The 21,424-nt window shown below is 50.9% G+C and overlaps 1 protein-coding gene across 1 annotated transcript in view; it reads right to left on the reverse strand.

Annotated features, from left to right (window-relative positions):
* Positions 1-4,547, reverse strand: part of ATP6V1B2 (ATPase H+ transporting V1 subunit B2) — a 35,208-nt gene extending 30,661 nt beyond the window's left edge. Inside the window, exon 1 of the mRNA XM_069767006.1 lies at positions 4,371-4,547. Within this exon, the coding sequence (XP_069623107.1) occupies positions 4,371-4,494 (124 nt within the window). The 5' untranslated portion in view covers positions 4,495-4,547. The remainder of the gene's footprint in view (positions 1-4,370) is intronic.
* Between the last annotated feature and the right edge of the window lie 16,877 nt (positions 4,548-21,424).

The following is a 21,424-nucleotide window of genomic DNA, read 5'->3' on the forward strand; positions in this document are numbered from 1 at the left end:
CTGCTCCCACAGTAAAGAATCCATAGTCTCACTGCTCCCACAGTAAAGAATTCATAGTCTCACTGCTCCCACAGTAAAGAATCCATAGTCTCACTGCTCCCACAGTAAAGAATCCATAGTGTCACTGCTCCCACAGTAAAGAATCTATAGTCTCACTGCTCCCACAGTAAAGAATCCATAGTCTCACTGCTCCTACAGTAAATAATCCATAGTCTCACTGCTCCCACAGTAAAGAATCCATAGTCTCACTGCTCCCACAGTAAAGAATTCATAGTCTCACTGCTCCCACAGTAAAGAATCCATAGTCTCACTGCTCCCACAGTAAAGAATCCATAGTGTCACTGCTCCCACAGTAAAGAATCTATAGTCTCACTGCTCTGACAGTAAAGAATCCATAGTCTCACTGCTCCTACAGTAAATAATCCATAGTCTCACTGCTCTGACAGTAAAGAATTCAGTCTCACTGCTCCCACAGTAAAGAATCCATAGTTTCACTGCTCCCACAGTAAAGAATCCATAGTCTCACTGCTCCCACAGTAAAGAATCCATAGTCTCACTGCTCCCACAGTAAAGAATCCATAGTCTCACTGCTCCCACAGTAAAGAATCCATAGTCTCACTGCTCCTACAGTAAATAATCCATAGTCTCACTGCTCCTACAGTAAATAATCCATAGTCTCACTGCTCCTACAGTAAATAATCCATAGTCTCATTAGTCCAACAGTAAAGAATCCATAGTCTCATTGGTCCAACAGTAAAGAATCCATAGTCTCATTGGTCCAACAGTAAAGAATCCATAGTCTCACTGCTCCGACAGTAAATAATCCATAGTCTCACTGCTCCCACAGTAAAGAATCCATAGTCCCACTGCTCCTACAGTAAATAATTCATAGTCTCACTGCTCCCACAGTAAAGAATCCAGTCTCACTGCTCCCACAGTAAAGAATCCATAGTCTCACTGCTCCTACAGTAAATAATCCATAGTCTCACTGCTCCCACAGTAAAGAATCCTTAGTCTCACTGCTCCCACAGTAAAGAATCCATAGTCTCACTGCTCCTACAGTAAATAATTCATAGTCTCACTGCTCCTACAGTAAATAATCCATAGTCTCATTGGTCCAACAGTAAAGAATCCATAGTCTCATTGGTCCAACAGTAAAGAATCCATAGTCTCACTGCTCCAACAGTAAAGAATCCATAGTCTCACTGCTCCGACAGTAAATAATCCATAGTCTCACTGCTCCCACAGTAAAGAATCCATAGTCCCACTGCTCCTACAGTAAATAATTCATAGTCTCACTGCTCCCACAGTAAAGAATCCAGTCTCACTGCTCCCACAGTAAAGAATCCATAGTTTCACTGCTCCCACAGTAAAGAATCCATAGTCTCACTGCTCCCACAGTAAAGAATCCATAGTCTCACTGCTCCTACAGTAAATAATCCATAGTCTCACTGCTCCGACAGTAAATAATCCATAGTCTCACTGCTCCCACAGTAAAGAATCCATAGTCCCACTGCTCCTACAGTAAATAATTCATAGTCTCACTGCTCCCACAGTAAAGAATCCAGTCTCACTGCTCCCACAGTAAAGAATCCATAGTTTCACTGCTCCCACAGTAAAGAATCCATAGTCTCACTGCTCCCACAGTAAAGAATCCATAGTCTCACTGCTCCTACAGTAAATAATCCATAGTCTCACTGCTCCTACAGTAAATAATCCATAGTCTCACTGCTCCTACAGTAAATAATCCATAGTCTCACTGCTCCCACAGTAAAGAATCCTTAGTCCCACTGCTCCTACAGTAAATAATCCATAGTCTCACTGCTCCTACAGTAAATAATCCATAGTCTCACTGCTCCTACAGTAAAGAATCCATAGTCTCACTGCTCCCACAGTAAAGAATCCATAGTCTCACTGCTCCCACAGTAAATAATCCATAGTCTCACTGCTCTAACAGTAAAGAATCCAGAGTCTCACTGCTCCTACAGTAAATAATCCATAGTCTCACTGCTCCCACAGTAAATAATCCATAGTCTCACTGCTCCCACAGTAAATAATCCATAGTCTCACTGCTCTAACAGTAAAGAATCCAGAGTCTCACTGCTCCTACAGTAAATAATCCATAGTCTCACTGCTCCTACAGTAAAGAATCCATAGTCTCACTGCTCCTACAGTAAAGAATCCATAGTCTCACTGCTCCCACAGTAAATAATCCATAGTCTCACTGCTCTAACAGTAAAGAATCCATAGTCTCACTGCTCTAACAGTAAAGAATCCAGAGTCTCACTGCTCCTACAGTAAATAATCCATAGTCTCACTGCTCCTACAGTAAAGAATCCATAGTCTCACTGCTCCTACAGTAAAGAATCCATAGTCTCACTGCTCCCACAGTAAAGAATCCATAGTCTCACTGCTCCTACAGTAAATAATCCATAGTCTCACTGCTCTAACAGTAAAGAATCCAGAGTCTCACTGCTCCCACAGTAAATAATCCATAGTCTCACTGCTCTAACAGTAAAGAATCCAGAGTCTCACTGCTCCTACAGTAAATAATCCATAGTCTCACTGCTCCCACAGTAAATAATTCATAGTCTCACTGCTCCCACAGTAAAGAATCCATAGTCTCACTGCTCCTACAGTAACGGATCCATAGATCCATATGCCCCCTCATATTTGTACACTGTAATAAAGCTGTGTTTTTCCAAACTGATTAACCCCAAGCTCAGTCACCTGTTTAGGTAATTTGTGAGTAAAATAAGCCACACGTGAACTCCGCCGTAAAGCTTGTTCACACTCTCTCTTTACAGCACGGTGAAAGTGAAGCAGATTTCGGAAACCTCGAGCATTTGCTGCTTATTTATCCTTGTGCATTTGAATCATAAAATCATATTCTAATCTGCAGCACGTCAATTCTTTCAGTGTTTTTTTTCAACTGAATGATAAAAAAAGGGTCTGAAATTCACATTTTACTCAGCGGGTTTCTGGCCAACATTAAGGTTTCTGATACTGAGAAATCAAAGTGTGCACAAAGCATCGCTCAGCAACCTGCTGGAAGACCTATGATTTACTGCAGACACAGCTGTAGCGCCTGCACCGAGGGGGGCTGCACTGCCTGCACCTCCTGCACCCGAGGGGGGGGGGGGGGGGGCCCGAACCACCTGCACCCGAGGGGGGGGCCGTAACCACCTGCACCCGAGGGGGGGGCCCGCACCACGGTCAGTACTCAGGCAAGTGCAGGGCTGGTCTCTGCTTTTACTGCACGCTGGGTGATCATCTAACACCACTCACTGACAGTGCGCTCTCTCGCCAGCTCATCACCAGAGCCATAGAGAGAACGCACTGTCACTACGCATATTACACAGTGACAAGAATGGAAGCAGCCGTCAGAATTGACAACCGACGCATGCTCAGTAGAGCAGGGACTTGTCAGCCACTGAGGCGGACATCACTGATAACGCTTCGTCTAAAGGTGGGGACAGAGGCTGCGGCAGAGACCACAACCTCTGCCCCCTGATGACGACTCTTCACTATCCCAGCATGCATTGAGCTCAAACGAAGCGTCCGACGGGAAGTTGGTAAAAAATAATAAAATAAAGCAGCGAGGGAATTAAAATAATAATCTGGAAAAAAAAAAATTATTATGCAAGAATCGAAAGATGAAAAATATAAAACATTTCTTACAATGCTGCGAATTATATAAAGGAGTTAATACGATAAATGGATGAAAATAACGAGGAAAGGTCGCACACTGGTGAGAAGAGGAATTCTCCAGCGTCTCGGTGCAGGAATGAGGACGTATATGGGGGGAGGGCGGACGAGGCGGAGGATGGGGGTGCAGGTCACATGATGGCAGACATGCAGGCGATCACATGACCGTACATCCTGCCTGCACATAACACAGGCCTGTTACTTCGTGTTGTCACTGTAAACAGCATTAAATAAAATGAGCCGCCGGAGGCACCGCGCTGCCTGTACCCACAACATGCACCGACAGCCACTCAATATACTGATCTGCTTGTAGAACTACATCTCCCAGCAAGCCCTGATAGTCTGACAGTTGTGGGCATGCTGGGAGATGTAGTTCTGCAACCACAACGCAATATAATAATTCCTAATAAACAGCTGCTAATAAGACAATCCCCCAATATGAAGATCCTAGAAGACAACTGCTAATAAGGCAACTCCCTGCCCCCAATGCAGGGTGGAGGGTCACAGATCTCAGGGCTGCCCATTGGTTTCCATCAGCCACATCTCTTAAAGGGAGTGTCCACTACTGCCCCCATCATATACGGCGGGGCAGCTCCCCCTACACATATATAATTAGGGGGCTATATGGCCATTTCCCGGTCACATGACCGCCCCGTACTCACTGAGCCGCGGCTGGGACAGGTAGTCCCTGCTGACCGCCTGGACGTGCTCCCGGGCCCCCGCCGCCGGGCCCCCCAGTCCTCCGCGGCCCCCGGGGTCTCCTCCGCGCATCACTCTCACCGCCATCTTCTCCGCAGTGACACTGGCCGGGGAATCGCCTGTCAGCAGCTTCTTAATACCTCCGTGACGTCAGCACGTACACTGCGACGTGCCCCGGATAAGAGGGGCGGGGCTATGCGTTCCAACGTCACCTGGGAAGGGAAACGGTGAATGGCTGAGGGAAAGGAGAAGTGTAGAAGTGTAGAGGCAGAGGGGGAGGGGGGAGAGGTGCAATATACTGGTTATAACGAACAGAGGGGCTGTAATACCTGTCAGAGGGAGGATGTGATTACTACTTCCGGTGGCTTCAGAATGAGGGTGTAGCAAAATGGCGGACTTCCGGTCTGGGGTCTTGTCCTTGGTGCTGATATTTTTTAATTATTATTTTATGCATAAAGAAAGAAGAAAATCCGCAAATAACACCACAGACAGCTGTATGTTAGAGATTAATGGCTCAGGACACAGTAGAGACCGGTCGCATACTCCCCATCAGGGTGGAGATTCACCATCTCATGGCTGCCCAATGTACCTACATTTCCTTCTGGAGGAAGTGACATCTGCAGCCCCCATTACTGCACCATCTCTTATAGGGGCTACTTCCATATAAGTGATGCAGGAGCACAGGGATCCGTCCGCCGCCCCATATGGTAGAGACTGCATATACCGTATGCGGAAGGCTGAAGTCCAGCAGAGAGAACCGGTCTGACGCCACCTTACACATAGGATAGGAATCTGCGGTCTGACCCTTGGGGGTGTGGAGCGTCAGACCCCTAATGCTCTTCTGTCTTAAAGGACCAAAAAAGCCCTTTGAGCCCCCAGGATGGACATATGTTGAGGGGGGACACCGCATTATCGCCCTGGGGAAGATGGCTGCGATAGAAATCTGCTCAGATCCTGGTGACTTCACGGAGTTGTCAGTACCTTACTGGGGAATTGTGTCTCGTTACCCTTCCCAGAATGGAGACCATAAGCGGACTACAGAGTTACTGAAGACCGCAGGCAGACTGCAGAGTTACTGAAGACCGCAGGCAGACTGCAGAGTTACTGAAGACCGCAGGCAGACTGCAGAGTTACTGAAGACCGCAGGCAGACTGCAGAGTTACTGAAGACCGCAGGCAGACTGCAGAGTTACTGAAGACCGCAGGCAGACTGCAGAGTTACTGAAGACCGCAGGCAGACTGCAGAGTTACTGAAGACCGCAGACAGACTGCAGAGTTACTGAAGACCGCAGACAGACTGCAGAGTTACTGAAGACCGCAGGCAGACTGCAGAGTTACTGAAGACCGCAGGCGGACTGCAGAGTTACTGAAAACCATAAGCGGACTACAGAGTTACTGAAGACCGCAGGCAGACTGCAGAGTTACTGAAGACCGCAGGCGGACTGCAGAGTTACTGAAGACCATAAGCGGACTACAGAGTTACTGAAGGCCATAAGCGGACTACAGAGATACTGAAGACCGCAGGCAGACTGCAGAGTTACTGAAGACCGCAGGCAGACTGCAGAGTTACTGAAGACCGCAGGCGGACTGCAGAGTTACTGAAGACCGCAGGCAGACTGCAGAGTTACTGAAGACCGCAGGCGGACTGCAGAGTTACTGAAGACCGCAGGCAGACTGCAGAGTTACTGAAGACCGCAGGCAGACTGCAGAGTTACTGAAGACCGCAGGCGGACTGCAGAGTTACTGAAGACCATAAGCGGACTACAGAGTTACTGAAGGCCATAAGCGGACTACAGAGATACTGAAGACCGCAGGCAGACTGCAGAGTTACTGAAGACCGCAGGCAGACTGCAGAGTTACTGAAGACCGCAGGCGGACTGCAGAGTTACTGAAGACCGCAGGCGGACTGCAGAGTTACTGAAGACCGCAGGCGGACTGCAGAGTTACTGAAGACCGCAGGCAGACTGCAGAGTTACTGAAGACCGCAGGCGGACTGCAGAGTTACTGAAGACCGCAGGCGGACTGCAGAGTTACTGAAGACCGCAGGCGGACTGCAGAGTTACTGAAGACCATAAGCGGACTACACAGTTACTGAAGGCCATAAGCGGACTACAGAGATACTGAAGACCGCAGGCAGACTGCAGAGTTACTGAAGACCGCAGGCAGACTGCAGAGTTACTGAAGACCGCAGGCAGACTGCAGAGTTACTGAAGACCGCAGGCAGACTGCAGAGTTACTGAAGACCGCAGGCAGACTGCAGAGTTACTGAAGACCATAAGCGGACTACAGAGTTACTGAAGACCGCAGGCAGACTGCAGAGTTACTGAAGACCGCAGGCGGACTGCAGAGTTACTGAAGACCATAAGCGGACTACAGAGTTACTGAAGACCACAGGCGGACTGCAGAGTTACTGAAGACCGCAGGGGGACTGCAGAGTTACTGAAGACCATAAGCGGACTACAGAGTTACTGAAGACCACAGGCGGACTGCAGAGTTACTGAAGACCGCAGGCAGACTGCAGAGTTACTGAAGACCGCAGGCGGACTGCAGAGTTACTGAAGACCGCAGGCGGACTGCAGAGTTACTGAAGACCGCAGGCGGACTGCAGAGTTACTGAAGACCGCAGGCGGACTGCAGAGTTACTGAAGACCGCAGGCTGACTGCAGAGTTACTGAAGACCGCAGGCAGACTGCAGAGTTACTGAAGACCATAAGCGGACTACAGAGTTACTGAAGACCGCAGGCGGACTACAGAGTTACTGAAGACCGCAGGCGGACTGCAGAGTTACTGAAGACCGCAGTCGGACTGCAGAGTTACTGAAGACCGTAAGCACACTGCAGAGTTACTGAAGACCGCAGGGGGACTGCAGAGTTACTGAAGACCGCAGGAGGACTGCAGAGTTACTGAAGACCGCAGACAGACTGCAGAGTTACTGAAGACCGCAGGCGGACTGCAGAGTTACTGAAGACCGCAGGCGGACTGCAGAGTTACTGAAGACCGCAGGCGGACTGCAGAGTTACTGAAGACCGCAGGCGGACTGCAGAGTTACTGAAGACCGCAGACGGACTGCAGAGTTACTGAAGACCGCAGGCGGACTGCAGAGTTACTGAAGACCGCAGGCGGACTGCAGAGTTACTGAAGACCGCAGGCGGACTGCAGAGTTACTGAAGACCGCAGGCGGACTGCAGAGTTACTGAAGACCGCAGGCGGACTGCAGAGTTACTGAAGACCGCAGGCGGACTGCAGAGTTACTGAAGACCGCAGGCGGACTGCAGAGTTACTGAAGACCGCAGGCGGACTGCAGAGTTACTGAAGACCGCAGGCAGACTGCAGAGTTACTGAAGACCGCAGGCAGACTGCAGAGTTACTGAAGACCGCAGGCAGACTGCAGAGTTACTGAAGACCGCAGGCAGACTGCAGAGTTACTGAAGACCGCAGGCAGACTGCAGAGTTACTGAAGACCGCAGGCAGACTGCAGAGTTACTGAAGACCGCAGGCGGACTGCAGAGTTACTGAAGACCGCAGGCGGACTGCAGAGTTACTGAAGACCTTAAGCAGACTGCAGAGTTACTGAAGACCGCAGGGGGACTGCAGAGTTACTGAAGACCGCAGGAGGACTGCAGAGTTACTGAAGACCGCAGACAGACTGCAGAGTTTCTGAAGACCGCAGGCGGACTGCAGAGTTACTGAAGACCGCAGACAGACTGCAGAGTTTCTGAAGACCGCAGGCGGACTGCAGAGTTACTGAAGACCGCAGACAGACTGCAGAGTTACTGAAGACCGCAGGCAGACTGCAGAGTTACTGAAGACCGCAGGCAGACTGCAGAGTTACTGAAGACTGCAGGCGGACTGCAGAGTTACTGAAGACCGCAGGCAGACTGCAGAGTTACTGAGACCGCAGGCAGACTGCAGAGTTACTGAAGACCGCAGGAGGACTGCAGAGTTACTGAAGACCGCAGACAGACTGCAGAGTTACTGAAGACCGCAGGAGGACTGCAGAGTTACTGAAGACCGCAGACAGACTGCGGAGTTACTGAAGACCGCAGGCGGACTGCAGAGTTACTGAAGACCGCAAGCAGACTGCAGAGTTACTGAAGACCGCAAGCAGACTGCAGAGTTACTGAAGACCGCAGGCAGACTGCAGAGTTACTGAAGACCGTAAGCACACTGCAGAGTTACTGAAGACCGCAGGCCGACTGCAGAGTTACTGAAGACCGCAGGCGGACTGCAGAGTTACTGAAGACCGCAGGCGGACTGCAGAGTTACTGAAGACCGCAGGCGGACTGCAGAGTTACTGAAGACCGCAGGCGGACTGCAGAGTTACTGAAGACCGCAGGCAGACTGCAGAGTTACTGAAGACCGCAGGCAGACTGCAGAGTTACTGAAGACCGCAGGCAGACTGCAGAGTTACTGAAGACCGCAGGCGGACTGCAGAGTTACTGAAGACCGCAGGCAGACTGCAGAGTTACTGAAGACCGCAGGCGGACTGCAGAGTTACTGAAGACCGCAGGCAGACGGCAGAGTTACTGAAGACCGCAGGCAGACTGCAGAGTTACTGAAGACCGCAGGCGGACTGCAGAGTTACTGAAGACCGCAGTCGGACTGCAGAGTTACTGAAGACCGTAAGCACACTGCAGAGTTACTGAAGACCGCAGGGGGACTGCAGAGTTACTGAAGACCGCAGGCGGACTGCAGAGTTACTGAAGACCGCAGGCGGACTGCAGAGTTACTGAAGACCGCAGGCGGACTGCAGAGTTACTGAAGACCGCAGGCAGACTGCAGAATTACTGAAGACCGCAGGCAGACTGCAGAGTTACTGAAGACCGCAGGCGGACTGCAGAGTTACTGAAGACCGCAGGCGGACTGCAGAGTTACTGAAGACCGCAGGCGGACTGCAGAGTTACTAAAGACCGCAGGCAGACTGCAGAGTTACTGAAGACCGCAGGCAGACTGCAGAGTTACTGAAGACCGCAGGCAGACTGCAGAGTTACTGAAGACCGCAGGCGGACTGCAGAGTTACTGAAGACCGCAGGCAGACTGCAGAGTTACTGAAGACCGCAGGCGGACTGCAGAGTTAATGAAGACCGCAGGCAGACTGCAGAGTTACTGAAGACCGCAGGCGGACTGCAGAGTTACTGAAGACGGCAGGCGGACTGCAGAGTTACTGAAGACCGCAGGCAGACGGCAGAGTTACTGAAGACCATAAGCGGACTGCAGAGTTACTGAAGACCGCAGGCGGACTGCAGAGTTACTGAAGACCATAAGCGGACTGCAGAGTTACTGAAGACCGCAGGCAGACTGCAGAGTTACTGAAGACCGCAGGCGGACTGCAGAGTTACTGAAGACCGCAGGCAGACTGCAGAGTTACTGAAGACCGCAGGCGGACTGCAGAGTTACTGAAGACCGCAGGCGGACTGCAGAGTTACTGAAGACCGCAGGCGGACTGCAGAGTTACTGAAGACCGCAGGCGGACTGCAGAGTTACTGAAGACCGCAGGCAGACTGCAGAGTTACTGAAGACCATAAGCGGACTACAGAGTTACTGAAGACCGCAGGCAGACTGCAGAGTTACTGAAGACCGCAGGCGGACTGCAGAGTTACTGAAGACCGCAGGCAGACTGCAGAGTTACTGAAGACCGCAGGCGGACTGCAGAGTTACTGAAGACCGCAGGCAGACTGCAGAGTTACTGAAGACCGCAGGCAGACTGCAGAGTTACTGAAGACCGCAGGCAGACTGCAGAGTTACTGAAGACCGCAGGCAGACTGCAGAGTTACTGAAGACCGCAGGCAGACTGCAGAGTTACTGAAGACCGCAGGCGGACTGCAGAGTTACTGAAGATCGCAGGCAGACTGCAGAGTTACTGAAGACCGCAGGCAGACTGCAGTTACTGAAGACCGCAGGCGGACTGCAGAGTTACTGAAGACCGCAGTCGGACTGCAGAGTTACTGAAGACCGTAAGCACACTGCAGAGTTACTGAAGACCGCAGGGGGACTGCAGAGTTACTGAAGACCGCAGGAGGACTGCAGAGTTACTGAAGACCGCAGACAGACTGCAGAGTTACTGAAGACCGCAGGCGGACTGCAGAGTTACTGAAGACCGCAGGCGGACTGCAGAGTTACTGAAGACCGCAGGCGGACTGCAGAGTTACTGAAGACCGCAGGCGGACTGCAGAGTTACTGAAGACCGCAGGCGGACTGCAGAGTTACTGAAGACCGCAGGCGGACTGCAGAGTTACTGAAGACCACAGGCGGACTGCAGAGTTACTGAAGACCGCAGGCGGACTGCAGAGTTACTGAAGACCGCAGGCGGACTGCAGAGTTACTGAAGACCGCAGTCGGACTGCAGAGTTACTGAAGACCGTAAGCACACTGCAGAGTTACTGAAGACCGCAGGGGGACTGCAGAGTTACTGAAGACCGCAGGAGGACTGCAGAGTTACTGAAGACCGCAGACAGACTGCAGAGTTACTGAAGACCGCAGGCGGACTGCAGAGTTACTGAAGACCGCAGGCGGACTGCAGAGTTACTGAAGACCGCAAGCAGACTGCAGAGTTACTAAAGACCGCAGGAGGACTGCAGAGTTACTGAAGACCGCAGGCGGACTGCAGAGTTACTGAAGACCGCAGGCAGACTGCAGAGTTACTGAAGACCGCAGGCAGACTGCAGAGTTACTGAAGACCGCAGGCGGACTGCAGAGTTACTGAAGACCGTAGGCGGATTGCAGAGTTACTGAAGACCGCAAGCAGACTGCAGAGTTACTGAAGAACGCAGGCGGACTGCAGAGTTACTGAAGACCGCAGGCGGACTGCAGAGTTACTGAACACCGCAGGGGGACTGCAGAGTTACTGAAGACCGCAGGAGGACTGCAGAGTTACTGAAGACCGCAGACAGACTGCGGAGTTACTGAAGACCGCAGGCGGACTGCAGAGTTACTGAAGACCGCAGGAGGACTGCAGAGTTACTGAAGACCGCAGACAGACTGCGGAGTTACTGAAGACCGCAGGCGGACTGCAGAGTTACTGAAGACCGCAAGCAGACTGCAGAGTTACTGAAGACCGCAAGCAGACTGCAGAGTTACTGAAGACCGCAGGCAGACTGCAGAGTTACTGAAGACCGCAGACAGACTGCAGAGTTACTGAAGACCGCAGGCGGACTGCAGAGTTACTGAAGACCGCAGACAGACTGCAGAGTTACTGAAGACCGCAGGCAGACTGCAGAGTTACTGAAGACCGCAGACAGACTGCAGAGTTACTGAAGACCTCAGGCAGACTGCAGAGTTACTGAAGACCGCAGGCAGACTGCAGAGTTACTGAAGACCGCAGGCAGACTGCAGAGTTACTGAAGACCGCAGGCAGACTGCAGAGTTACTGAAGACCATAAGCGGACTGCAGAGTTACTGAAGACCGCAGGCAGACTGCAGAGTTACTGAAGACCGCATGCAGACTGCAGAGTTACTGAAGACCGCAGGCAGACTGCAGAGTTACTGAAGACCGCAGGCAGACTGCAGAGTTACTGAAGACCGCAGACAGACTGCAGAGTTACTGAAGACTGCAGGCGGACTGCAGAGTTACTGAAGATCGCAGGCGGACTGCAGAGTTACTGAGACCGCAGGGGGACTGCAGAGTTACTGAAGACCGCAGGAGGACTGCAGAGTTACTGAAGACCGCAGACAGACTGCGGAGTTACTTAAGACCGCAGGCGGACTGCAGAGTTACTGAAGACCGCAGGCAGACTGCAGAGTTACTGAAGACCGCAAGCAGACTGCAGAGTTACTGAAGACCCCAGGCAGACTGCAGAGTTACTGAAGAGTGCAGGCAGACTGCAGAGTTACTGAAGACCGCAGGCAGACTGCAGAGTTACTGAAGACCGCAGGTAGACTGCAGAGTTACTGAAGACCGCAGACAGACTGCAGAGTTACTGAAGACCGCAGGCAGACAAAAGAGTTACTGAAGACCATAAGCGGACTACAGAGTAACTGAAGACCGCAGGCAGACTGCAGAGTTACTGAAGACCGCAGGAGGACTGCAGAGTTACTGAAGACCGCAGGCGGACTGCAGAGTTACTGAAGACCGCAGGAGGACTGCAGATTTACTGAAGACCGCAGACAGACTGCGGAGTTACTGAAGACCGCAGGCGGACTGCAGAGTTACTGAAGACCGCAGGCAGACTGCTGAGTTACTGAAGACCGCAGGGGGACTGCAGAGTTACTGAAGACCGCAGGCGGACTGCAGAATTACTGAAGACCGCAGGCGGACTGCAGAGTTACTGAAGACCGCAGGCGGACTGCAGAGTTACTGAAGACCGCAGGCAGACTGCAGAGTTACTGAAGACCGCAGGCAGACTGCAGAGTTACTGAAGACCGCAGGCGGACTGCAGAGTTACTGAAGACCGCAGGCGGACTGCAGAGTTACTGAAGACCATAAGCAGACTGCAGAGTTACTGAACACCGCAGGGGGACTGCATAGTTACTGAAGACCGCAGGAGGACTGCAGAGTTACTGAAGACCACAGACAGACTGCAGAGTTACTGAAGACCGCAGGCGGACTGCAGAGTTACTGAAGACCGCAGGCGGACTGCAGAGTTACTGAAGACCGCAGGCGGACTGCAGAGTTACTGAAGACCGCAGGCGGACTGCAGAGTTACTGAAGACCGCAGGCGGACTGCAGAGTTACTGAAGACCGCAGTCGGACTGCAGAGTTACTGAAGACCGTAAGCACACTGCAGAGTTACTGAAGACCGCAGGGGGACTGCAGAGTTACTGAAGACCGCAGGAGGACTGCAGAGTTACTGAAGACCGCAGACAGACTGCAGAGTTACTGAAGACCGCAGGCGGACTGCAGAGTTACTGAAGACCGCAGGCGGACTGCAGAGTTACTGAAGACCGCAAGCAGACTGCAGAGTTACTAAAGACCGCAGGAGGACTGCAGAGTTACTGAAGACCGCAGGCGGACTGCAGAGTTACTGAAGACCGCAGGCAGACTGCAGAGTTACTGAAGACCGCAGGCAGACTGCAGAGTTACTGAAGACCGCAGGCGGACTGCAGAGTTACTGAAGACCGCAGGCGGACTGCAGAGTTACTGAAGACCGCAAGCAGACTGCAGAGTTACTGAAGAACGCAGGCGGACTGCAGAGTTACTGAAGACCGCAGGCGGACTGCAGAGTTACTGAGACCGCAGGGGGACTGCAGAGTTACTGAAGACCGCAGGAGGACTGCAGAGTTACTGAAGACCGCAGACAGACTGCGGAGTTACTGAAGACCGCAGGCGGACTGCAGAGTTACTGAAGACCGCAGGAGGACTGCAGAGTTACTGAAGACCGCAGACAGACTGCGGAGTTACTGAAGACCGCAGGCGGACTGCAGAGTTACTGAAGACCGCAAGCAGACTGCAGAGTTACTGAAGACCGCAAGCAGACTGCAGAGTTACTGAAGACCGCAGGCAGACTGCAGAGTTACTGAAGACCGCAGACAGACTGCAGAGTTACTGAAGACCGCAGGCGGACTGCAGAGTTACTGAAGACCGCAGACAGACTGCAGAGTTACTGAAGACCGCAGGCAGACTGCAGAGTTACTGAAGACCGCAGACAGACTGCAGAGTTACTGAAGACCTCAGGCAGACTGCAGAGTTACTGAAGACCGCAGGCAGACTGCAGAGTTACTGAAGACCGCAGGCAGACTGCAGAGTTACTGAAGACCGCAGGCAGACTGCAGAGTTACTGAAGACCGCATGCAGACTGCAGAGTTACTGAAGACCGCAGGCAGACTGCAGAGTTACTGAAGACCGCAGGCAGACTGCAGAGTTACTGAAGACCGCAGACAGACTGCAGAGTTACTGAAGACGCAGGCAGACTGCAGAGTTACTGAAGACCGCAGGCAGACTGCAGAGTTACTGAAGACTGCAGGCGGACTGCAGAGTTACTGAAGATCGCAGGCGGACTGCAGAGTTACTGAGACCGCAGGGGGACTGCAGAGTTACTGAAGACCGCAGGCGGACTGCAGAGTTACTGAAGACCATAAGCAGACTGCAGAGTTACTGAACACCGCAGGGGGACTGCAGAGTTACTGAAGACCGCAGGAGGACTGCAGAGTTACTGAAGACCACAGACAGACTGCAGAGTTACTGAAGACCGCAGGCGGACTGCAGAGTTACTGAAGACCGCAGGCGGACTGCAGAGTTACTGAAGACCGCAGACAGACTGCAGAGTTACTGAAGACCGCAGGCGGACTGCAGAGTTACTGAAGACCGCAGACAGACTGCAGAGTTACTGAAGACCGCAGGCAGACTGCAGAGTTACTGAAGACGGCAGGCGGACTGCAGAGTTACTGAAGACCGCAGGCGGACTGCAGAGTTACTGAAGACCGCAGGCGGACTGCAGAGTTACTGAAGACCGCAGGCGGACTGCAGAGTTACTGAAGACCGCAGGCAGACAAAAGAGTTACTGAAGACCGCAGGAGGACTGCAGAGTTACTGAAGACCGCAGGCGGACTGCAGAGTTACTGAAGACCGCAGGCGGACTGCAGAGTTACTGAAGACCGCAGGCGGACTGCAGAGTTACTGAAGACCGCAGGCAGACTGCAGAGTTACTGAAGACCGCAGGCAGACTGCAGAGTTACTGAAGACCGCAGACAGACTGCAGAGTTACTGAAGACCGCAGGCAGACTGCAGAGTTACTGAAGACCGCAGGCGGACTGCAGAGTTACTGAAGACCGCAGGCGGACTGCAGAGTTACTGAAGACCGCAGGCGGACTGCAGAGTTACTGAAGACCGCAGGCAGACAATAGAGTTACTGAAGACCATAAGCGGACTACAGAGTTACTGAAGACCGCAGGCAGACTGCAGAGTTACTGAAGACCGCAGGAGGACTGCAGAGTTACTGAAGACCGCAGGCGGACTGCAGAGTTACTGAAGACCGCAGGCGGACTGCAGAGTTACTGAAGACCGCAGGCAGAGTGCAGAGTTACTGAAGACCGCAGGCAGACTGCAGAGTTACTGAAGACCGCAGGCAGACTGCAGAGTTACTGAAGACCGCAGACAGACTGCAGAGTTACTGAAGACCGCAGGCAGACTGCAGAGTTACTGAAGACCGCAGGCGGACTGCAGAGTTACTGAAGACCGCAGGAGGACTGCAGAGTTACTGAAGACCGCAGACAGACTGCGGAGTTACTGAAGACCGCAGGCAGACTGCAGAGTTACTGAAGACCGCAGGCAGACTGCAGAGTTACTGAAGACCGCAGGCGGACTGCAGAGTTACTGAAGACCGCAGGCGGACTGCAGAGTTACTGAAGACCATAAGCAGACTGCAGAGTTACTGAACACCGCAGGCAGACTGCAGAGTTACTGAAGACCGCAGGCGGACTGCAGAGTTACTGAAGACCGCAGTAGGACTACAGAGTTACTGAAGACCGCAGGCAGACAAAAGAGTTACTGAAGACCATAAGCGGACTACAGAGTTACTGAAGACCGCAGGCGGACTGCAGAGTTACTGAAGACCGCAAGCAGACTGCAGAGTTACTGAAGACCGCAGGAGGACTGCAGAGTTACTGAAGACCGCATGCGGACTGCAGAGTTACTGAAGACCGCAGACAGACTGCAGAGTTACTGAAGATCGCAAGCAGACTGCAGAGTTACTGAAGACCGCAGGGGGACTGCAGAGTTACTGAAGACCGCAGGAGGACTGCAGAGTTACTGAAGGCCGCAAGGGGACTGCAGAGTTACTGAAGACCGCAGGCGGACTGCAGAGTTACTGAAGACCGCAGACAGACTGCAGAGTTACTGAAGACCGCAAGCAGACTGCAGAGTTACTGAAGGCCGCAGGGGGACTGCAGAGTTACTGAAGACCGCAGGAGGACTGCAGAGTTACTGAAGACCGCAGGCGGACTGCAGAGTTACTGAAGACCGCAGACAGACTGCAGAGTTACTGAAGACCGCAAGCAGACTGCAGAGTTACTGAAGTCCGCAGGGGGACTGCAGAGTTACTGAAGACCGCAGGAGGACTGCAGAGTTACTGAAGGCCGCAGGGGGACTGCAGAGTTACTGAAGACCGCAGGAGGACTGCAGAGTTACTGAAGGCCGCAGGGGGACTGCAGAGTTACTGAAGACCGCAGGCAGACTGCAGAGTTACTGAAGACCGCAGGCAGACTGCAGAGTTACTGAAGACCGCAAGCAGACTGCAGAGTTACTGAAGACCGCAAGCAGACTGCAGAGTTACTGAAGACCGCAGACAGACTGCAGAGTTACTGAAGACCGCAGGGGGACTGCAGAGTTACTGAAGACCGCAGGAGGACTGCAGAGTTACTGAAGGCCGCAGGGGGACTGCAGAGTTACTGAAGACCGCAGGAGGACTGCAGAGTTACTGAAGGCCGCAGGGGGACTGCAGAGTTACTGAAGACCACAGGAGGACTGCAGAGTTACTGAAGGCCGCAGGCAGACTGCAGAGTTACTGAAGACCGCAGGCGGACTGCAGAGTTACTGAAGACCGTAAGCAGACTGCAGAGTTACTGAAGACCGCAGGGGGACTGCAGAGTTACTGAAGACCGCAGGAGGACTGCAGAGTTACTGAAGACCGCAGGAGGACTGCAGAGTTACTGAAGACCGCAGACAAACTGCAGAGTTACTGAAGACCGCAGGCGGACTGCAGAGTTACTGAAGACTGCAGACGGACTGCAGAGTTACTGAGGACCGCAGACAGACTGCAGAGTTACTGAAGACCGCAGGCAGACTGCAGAGTTACTGAAGACCGCAGGCGGACTGCAGAGTTACTGAAGACCGCAGGCGGACTGCAGAGTTACTGATGACCGCAGGCGGACTGCAGAGTTACTGAAGACCGCAGGCGGACTGCAGAGTTACTGAAGACCGCAGGCGGACTGCAGAGTTACTGAAGACCGCAGGCTGACTGCAGAGTTACTGAAGACCGCAAGCAGACTGCAGAGTTACTGAAGACCGCAAGCAGACTGCAGAGTTACTGAAGACCGCAAGCAGACTGCAGAGTTACTGAAGACCGCAGGCAGACTGCTGAGTTACTGAAGACCGCAGGAGGACTACAGAGTTACTGAAGACCGCAGGAGGACTACAGAGTTACTGAAGACCGCAGGCAGACTGCAGAGTTACTGAAGACCGCAGGCAGACTAAAGAGTTACTGAAGACCGCAGGCAGACTGCAGAGTTACTGAAGACCGCAGGCAGACTGCAGAGTTACTGAAGACCGCAGGCAGACTAACGAGTTACTGAAGACCATAAGCGGACTGCAGAGTTACTGAAGACCGCAGGCGCACTGCAGAGTTACTGAAGACCATAAGCGGACTGCAGAGTTACTGAAGACCGCAGGCAGACTGCAGAGTTACTGAAGACCGCAATCAGACTGCAGAGTTACTGAAGACCGCAGGCAGACTGCTGAGTTACTGAAGACCGCAGGAGGACTGCAGAGTTACTGAAGACCGCAGGCAGACTAAAGAGTTACTGAAGACCATAAGCGGACTGCAGAGTTACTGAAGACCGCAGGCGGACTGCAGAGTTACTGAAGACCATAAGCGGACTGCAGAGTTACTGAAGACCGCAGGAGGACTGCAGAGTTACTGAAGACCGCAGGCAGACTAAAGAGTTACTGAAGACCATAAGCGGACTGCAGAGTTACTGAAGACCGCAGGCGGACTGCAGAGTTACTGAAGACCATAAGCGGACTGCAGAGTTACTGAAGACCGCAGGCGGACTGCAGAGTTACTGAAGAGTGTGACGGCTGTGTGACAGTCACAACACATGCATGGAGAGCCTGTTTGTTGGGACAGCCAATATCTAGGGGCTCATTGAATAAGTTAATGGTTATGGGGCCTCCCTGTTCTACTCTGACACATAATTTCTGGGGACGTAAGAATCTGCATTCACAGTTCTGAGCCATAAGAGCGAGCGCTCCTGTGTATGGTCCGCTATGTACATAGAGATACATTGCTGCGCTTACAATACATTAGGTCAGATTGTAGACGATAAGCAGTTATAGAGGTAGTCTCAGCCGGCTCTGTGTGTGCAAACAATATTCCAGACATGGCTGGTAAAAACTGACATTTCCAGTGCTGAGAAATAACATTATATGTATTGTATATAAATGAATGTAAAAAGTCAAGAAAAAAAAAGTCATCAACTGCAAAATTAGGAAAAAATACAGTGCGTTAAATAAGTATTGAACAAGTCACCAACTTTCTAAGTAAATATATTTCTAAATGGGCTATTGACATGAAAGTCTCACCAGATGTCGGTAACGACCCATCCAATCCGCACAGGCAAAGAAATCAAACCATAAATTAGGTTATGTGTAATAATGAGAAATGACACAGGGAAAAAGTATTGAACGCGCTTACTGAAATGTATTTAATACTTTGTACAAAAGCCTTTGTTGGTGATGACAGCTTCTAGATGCCTCTTGTATGGAGAAACTAGTCGCAGGCATTGCTCAGGTGTGATTTTGGACCATTACAGGAAGCTGGAAGGTAGAGGAGTGGTGCGCTCCTGAAGCTAGGAAGACCAAAAAAACCCTTTAAAAAGTACAACTCGTAGCGTAAAAATATGGTAAATCAATCAAAAGAAAAGCACATTTGTCATCTGAAACTGCTGCCCCATGTAAAGGCCAGCTGGCTAATAGGAGCAATAAAAGAATACAGCGGAGAGGACTTTGTGTACCACAAGGAGATGGTGCCAAGACCAAGCGGAGCCCCTCTACCAATTATTGTGGGAGCCAATGGATGTCCTTACTTCCCAGGATTTTAAATGGAGCCCTCAATAGGATTTTAGGTAGATCTTAAGCAGGTGCATTAACACACATGGAAACAGTACTAGGAGCATGTAATCTTTATTAAAGGGTGACCTTTGTGAAATGTACTCTTACATGGCTCTCATTCAAATGAACAGGTAACCATATAAGACATGGTAGTGCCAAGTCCTATAAAGCAGAAGTCTCTGTGTTTCACCGCTCGGGCTCAGAGTAGGGTCACACCATTGTTTTCTCCACCTTTGGGCAAAACTGTTCGATTACTCTGAGTTTGATCAGAGCGGCATCAGTTTTTGTTGGATGTGAAGAGGAAAAAAAAAAAAAAGTGTCTCCAGCATCACCATTCTGTCAGTCTATGAAAATTGAACTGCACTCGGACGTCATCTGAGTGCAGTCCGTTTTTTTTTTTTGCATCGACGATTTTTATCCGACACTTGGATCAAAATCAAACGTGTTTCCGACATCTTCTGTGGCCACTCAGTTCGAGAAAAAAATTGGACGTGTGCACAGCCCTGTAGAATATCATATGTACGAGTGCTGTGAAAACCATGGAAAGCACTCGTCCGAGAAAATCGGTTGTGTGCACGAACCCTTATGGCAAGGTCTTACGTATGGTACAAGGGTGGTCCAATTATGTCCTTATACACTATCAATAGCATGAAGAATAACTTATTGATTGTTGGGGGTCCAACTGCTGAGACTGACAGGCAAGGAGTGGAATGATGGTGCGCATGCTCGACCTCTGCCATATTCAGAGGGGGCTCATTCTCTGGATCAATGGGAGCCCAACAGTCAGACCCCCAGCGATCAATAAGTTATCCTATAAATAGCCATTTTGAGGGTTCGCTTACACTAGCGTATAACACGGTCGAGTGGTATCTGATGTTTCATCGGATAGCTCTAGGCCCAATGTTATACTATAGGGCTGTACAGGTCTGCGATTTATTTTCTCATGCCGTTCGGATCACGCGCACATATACAAGTCGTTGGGTGCGTGTGAACGATAGCACTGCACTCAGATGTCATTCAAGTGCAGTCTGACATCCTTCGACACAGAGACAATGGAGAAGATGGAGAAATTACGTTCTCGCTTTCATGCGTTGCACATTTATATGTGTATATACTGTACACACCTTTCCTATATAGTTTCTCAGATTTGGAGGCTGCTTGGCAGGTTACTGCAGATAACCGGTATCTGACTCTTCAGATAGGGATCAGTCAGGTAGGGATGGTTCCTGTGAGTTTAGACTTGAATGGAAGGTGACATGTAAGTGACAGTGTGTTATACTGGCATATATTTGGTGAAAACAAACAAATTTGTTATGAAGGAATGCAGTTGGATTCCTGCACATTTGGCAGATTTAGATTACCAGCCAGAAAAAATAAGAGTACCAAGTCCAAGGAATCAATAATAAAGTATGTATTTATAAGTATATATTTATTATACATCACATAATAGTTCTAACATCATAAATAAATCAACCATATAGTAGACAGACATAAAACTTATGTATCAAGAAAGCAGGATGGCTGCAAATGTCCTGGTATAGACATGTAAATATCAAGTAAAGTGCAAGTGCTAATGTCAACATGGGAAGCAATAGGATAAATATAGGTAAACTTGTTCATTTAATCAGTTTAATGCACATGTTAGTTACAAACCCTATGTAAAACCAAGCCTAAATGTGCTTACCCATCATCTGTTATGGCAGATTACACATTAAGAATAAAGTCTTTTAAAGAACGAAACACACAGGTTTTAAATATCTTTATAGTACGCTCAATCCAAAACGAAGCCCTCATTCTTCTGTAAAAAAAAAAGGTAAAAAAAAATAATATCCCATACCTGTCCGCCGTACAGTCATGTCCCACGCAGTAATCCATCTGAAGGGCTTAAATACATTTACAACTGGGAGCGCTGCTAATACGGCCGCTCCTGGCTGTAAAAGACTGGGGAATTAATTGAATGCAGGGAACGGAGCTTTAGTGACTAGCGGTGTCGTCACCGAAGCTGCGCCCCCTGGCGGCATGAACTCATTTGAACTGTAGTGTGGGAAAGTTACTAAATATTTTCCCTCTCTGGTGAGGCACACATTCAGTCCAGGTGCCTGACAGTCCTGACAGTCAGTATTCCCCCCCCAGCCAGTGGTCCCTTCTGTCCCAGACAGGGATCTAATTATGTCCCAGACGAGGGCTCCTTCTGTCCCAAGCGGGGACACACCTGTGCCCCAGATGGGGACACACACCCTGCCTGGACTCTGAACAA

The sequence above is a fragment of the Ranitomeya imitator genome, chromosome 4 (assembly GCF_032444005.1).
Source record: "Ranitomeya imitator isolate aRanImi1 chromosome 4, aRanImi1.pri, whole genome shotgun sequence".
NCBI lineage: Eukaryota > Metazoa > Chordata > Amphibia > Anura > Dendrobatidae > Ranitomeya > Ranitomeya imitator.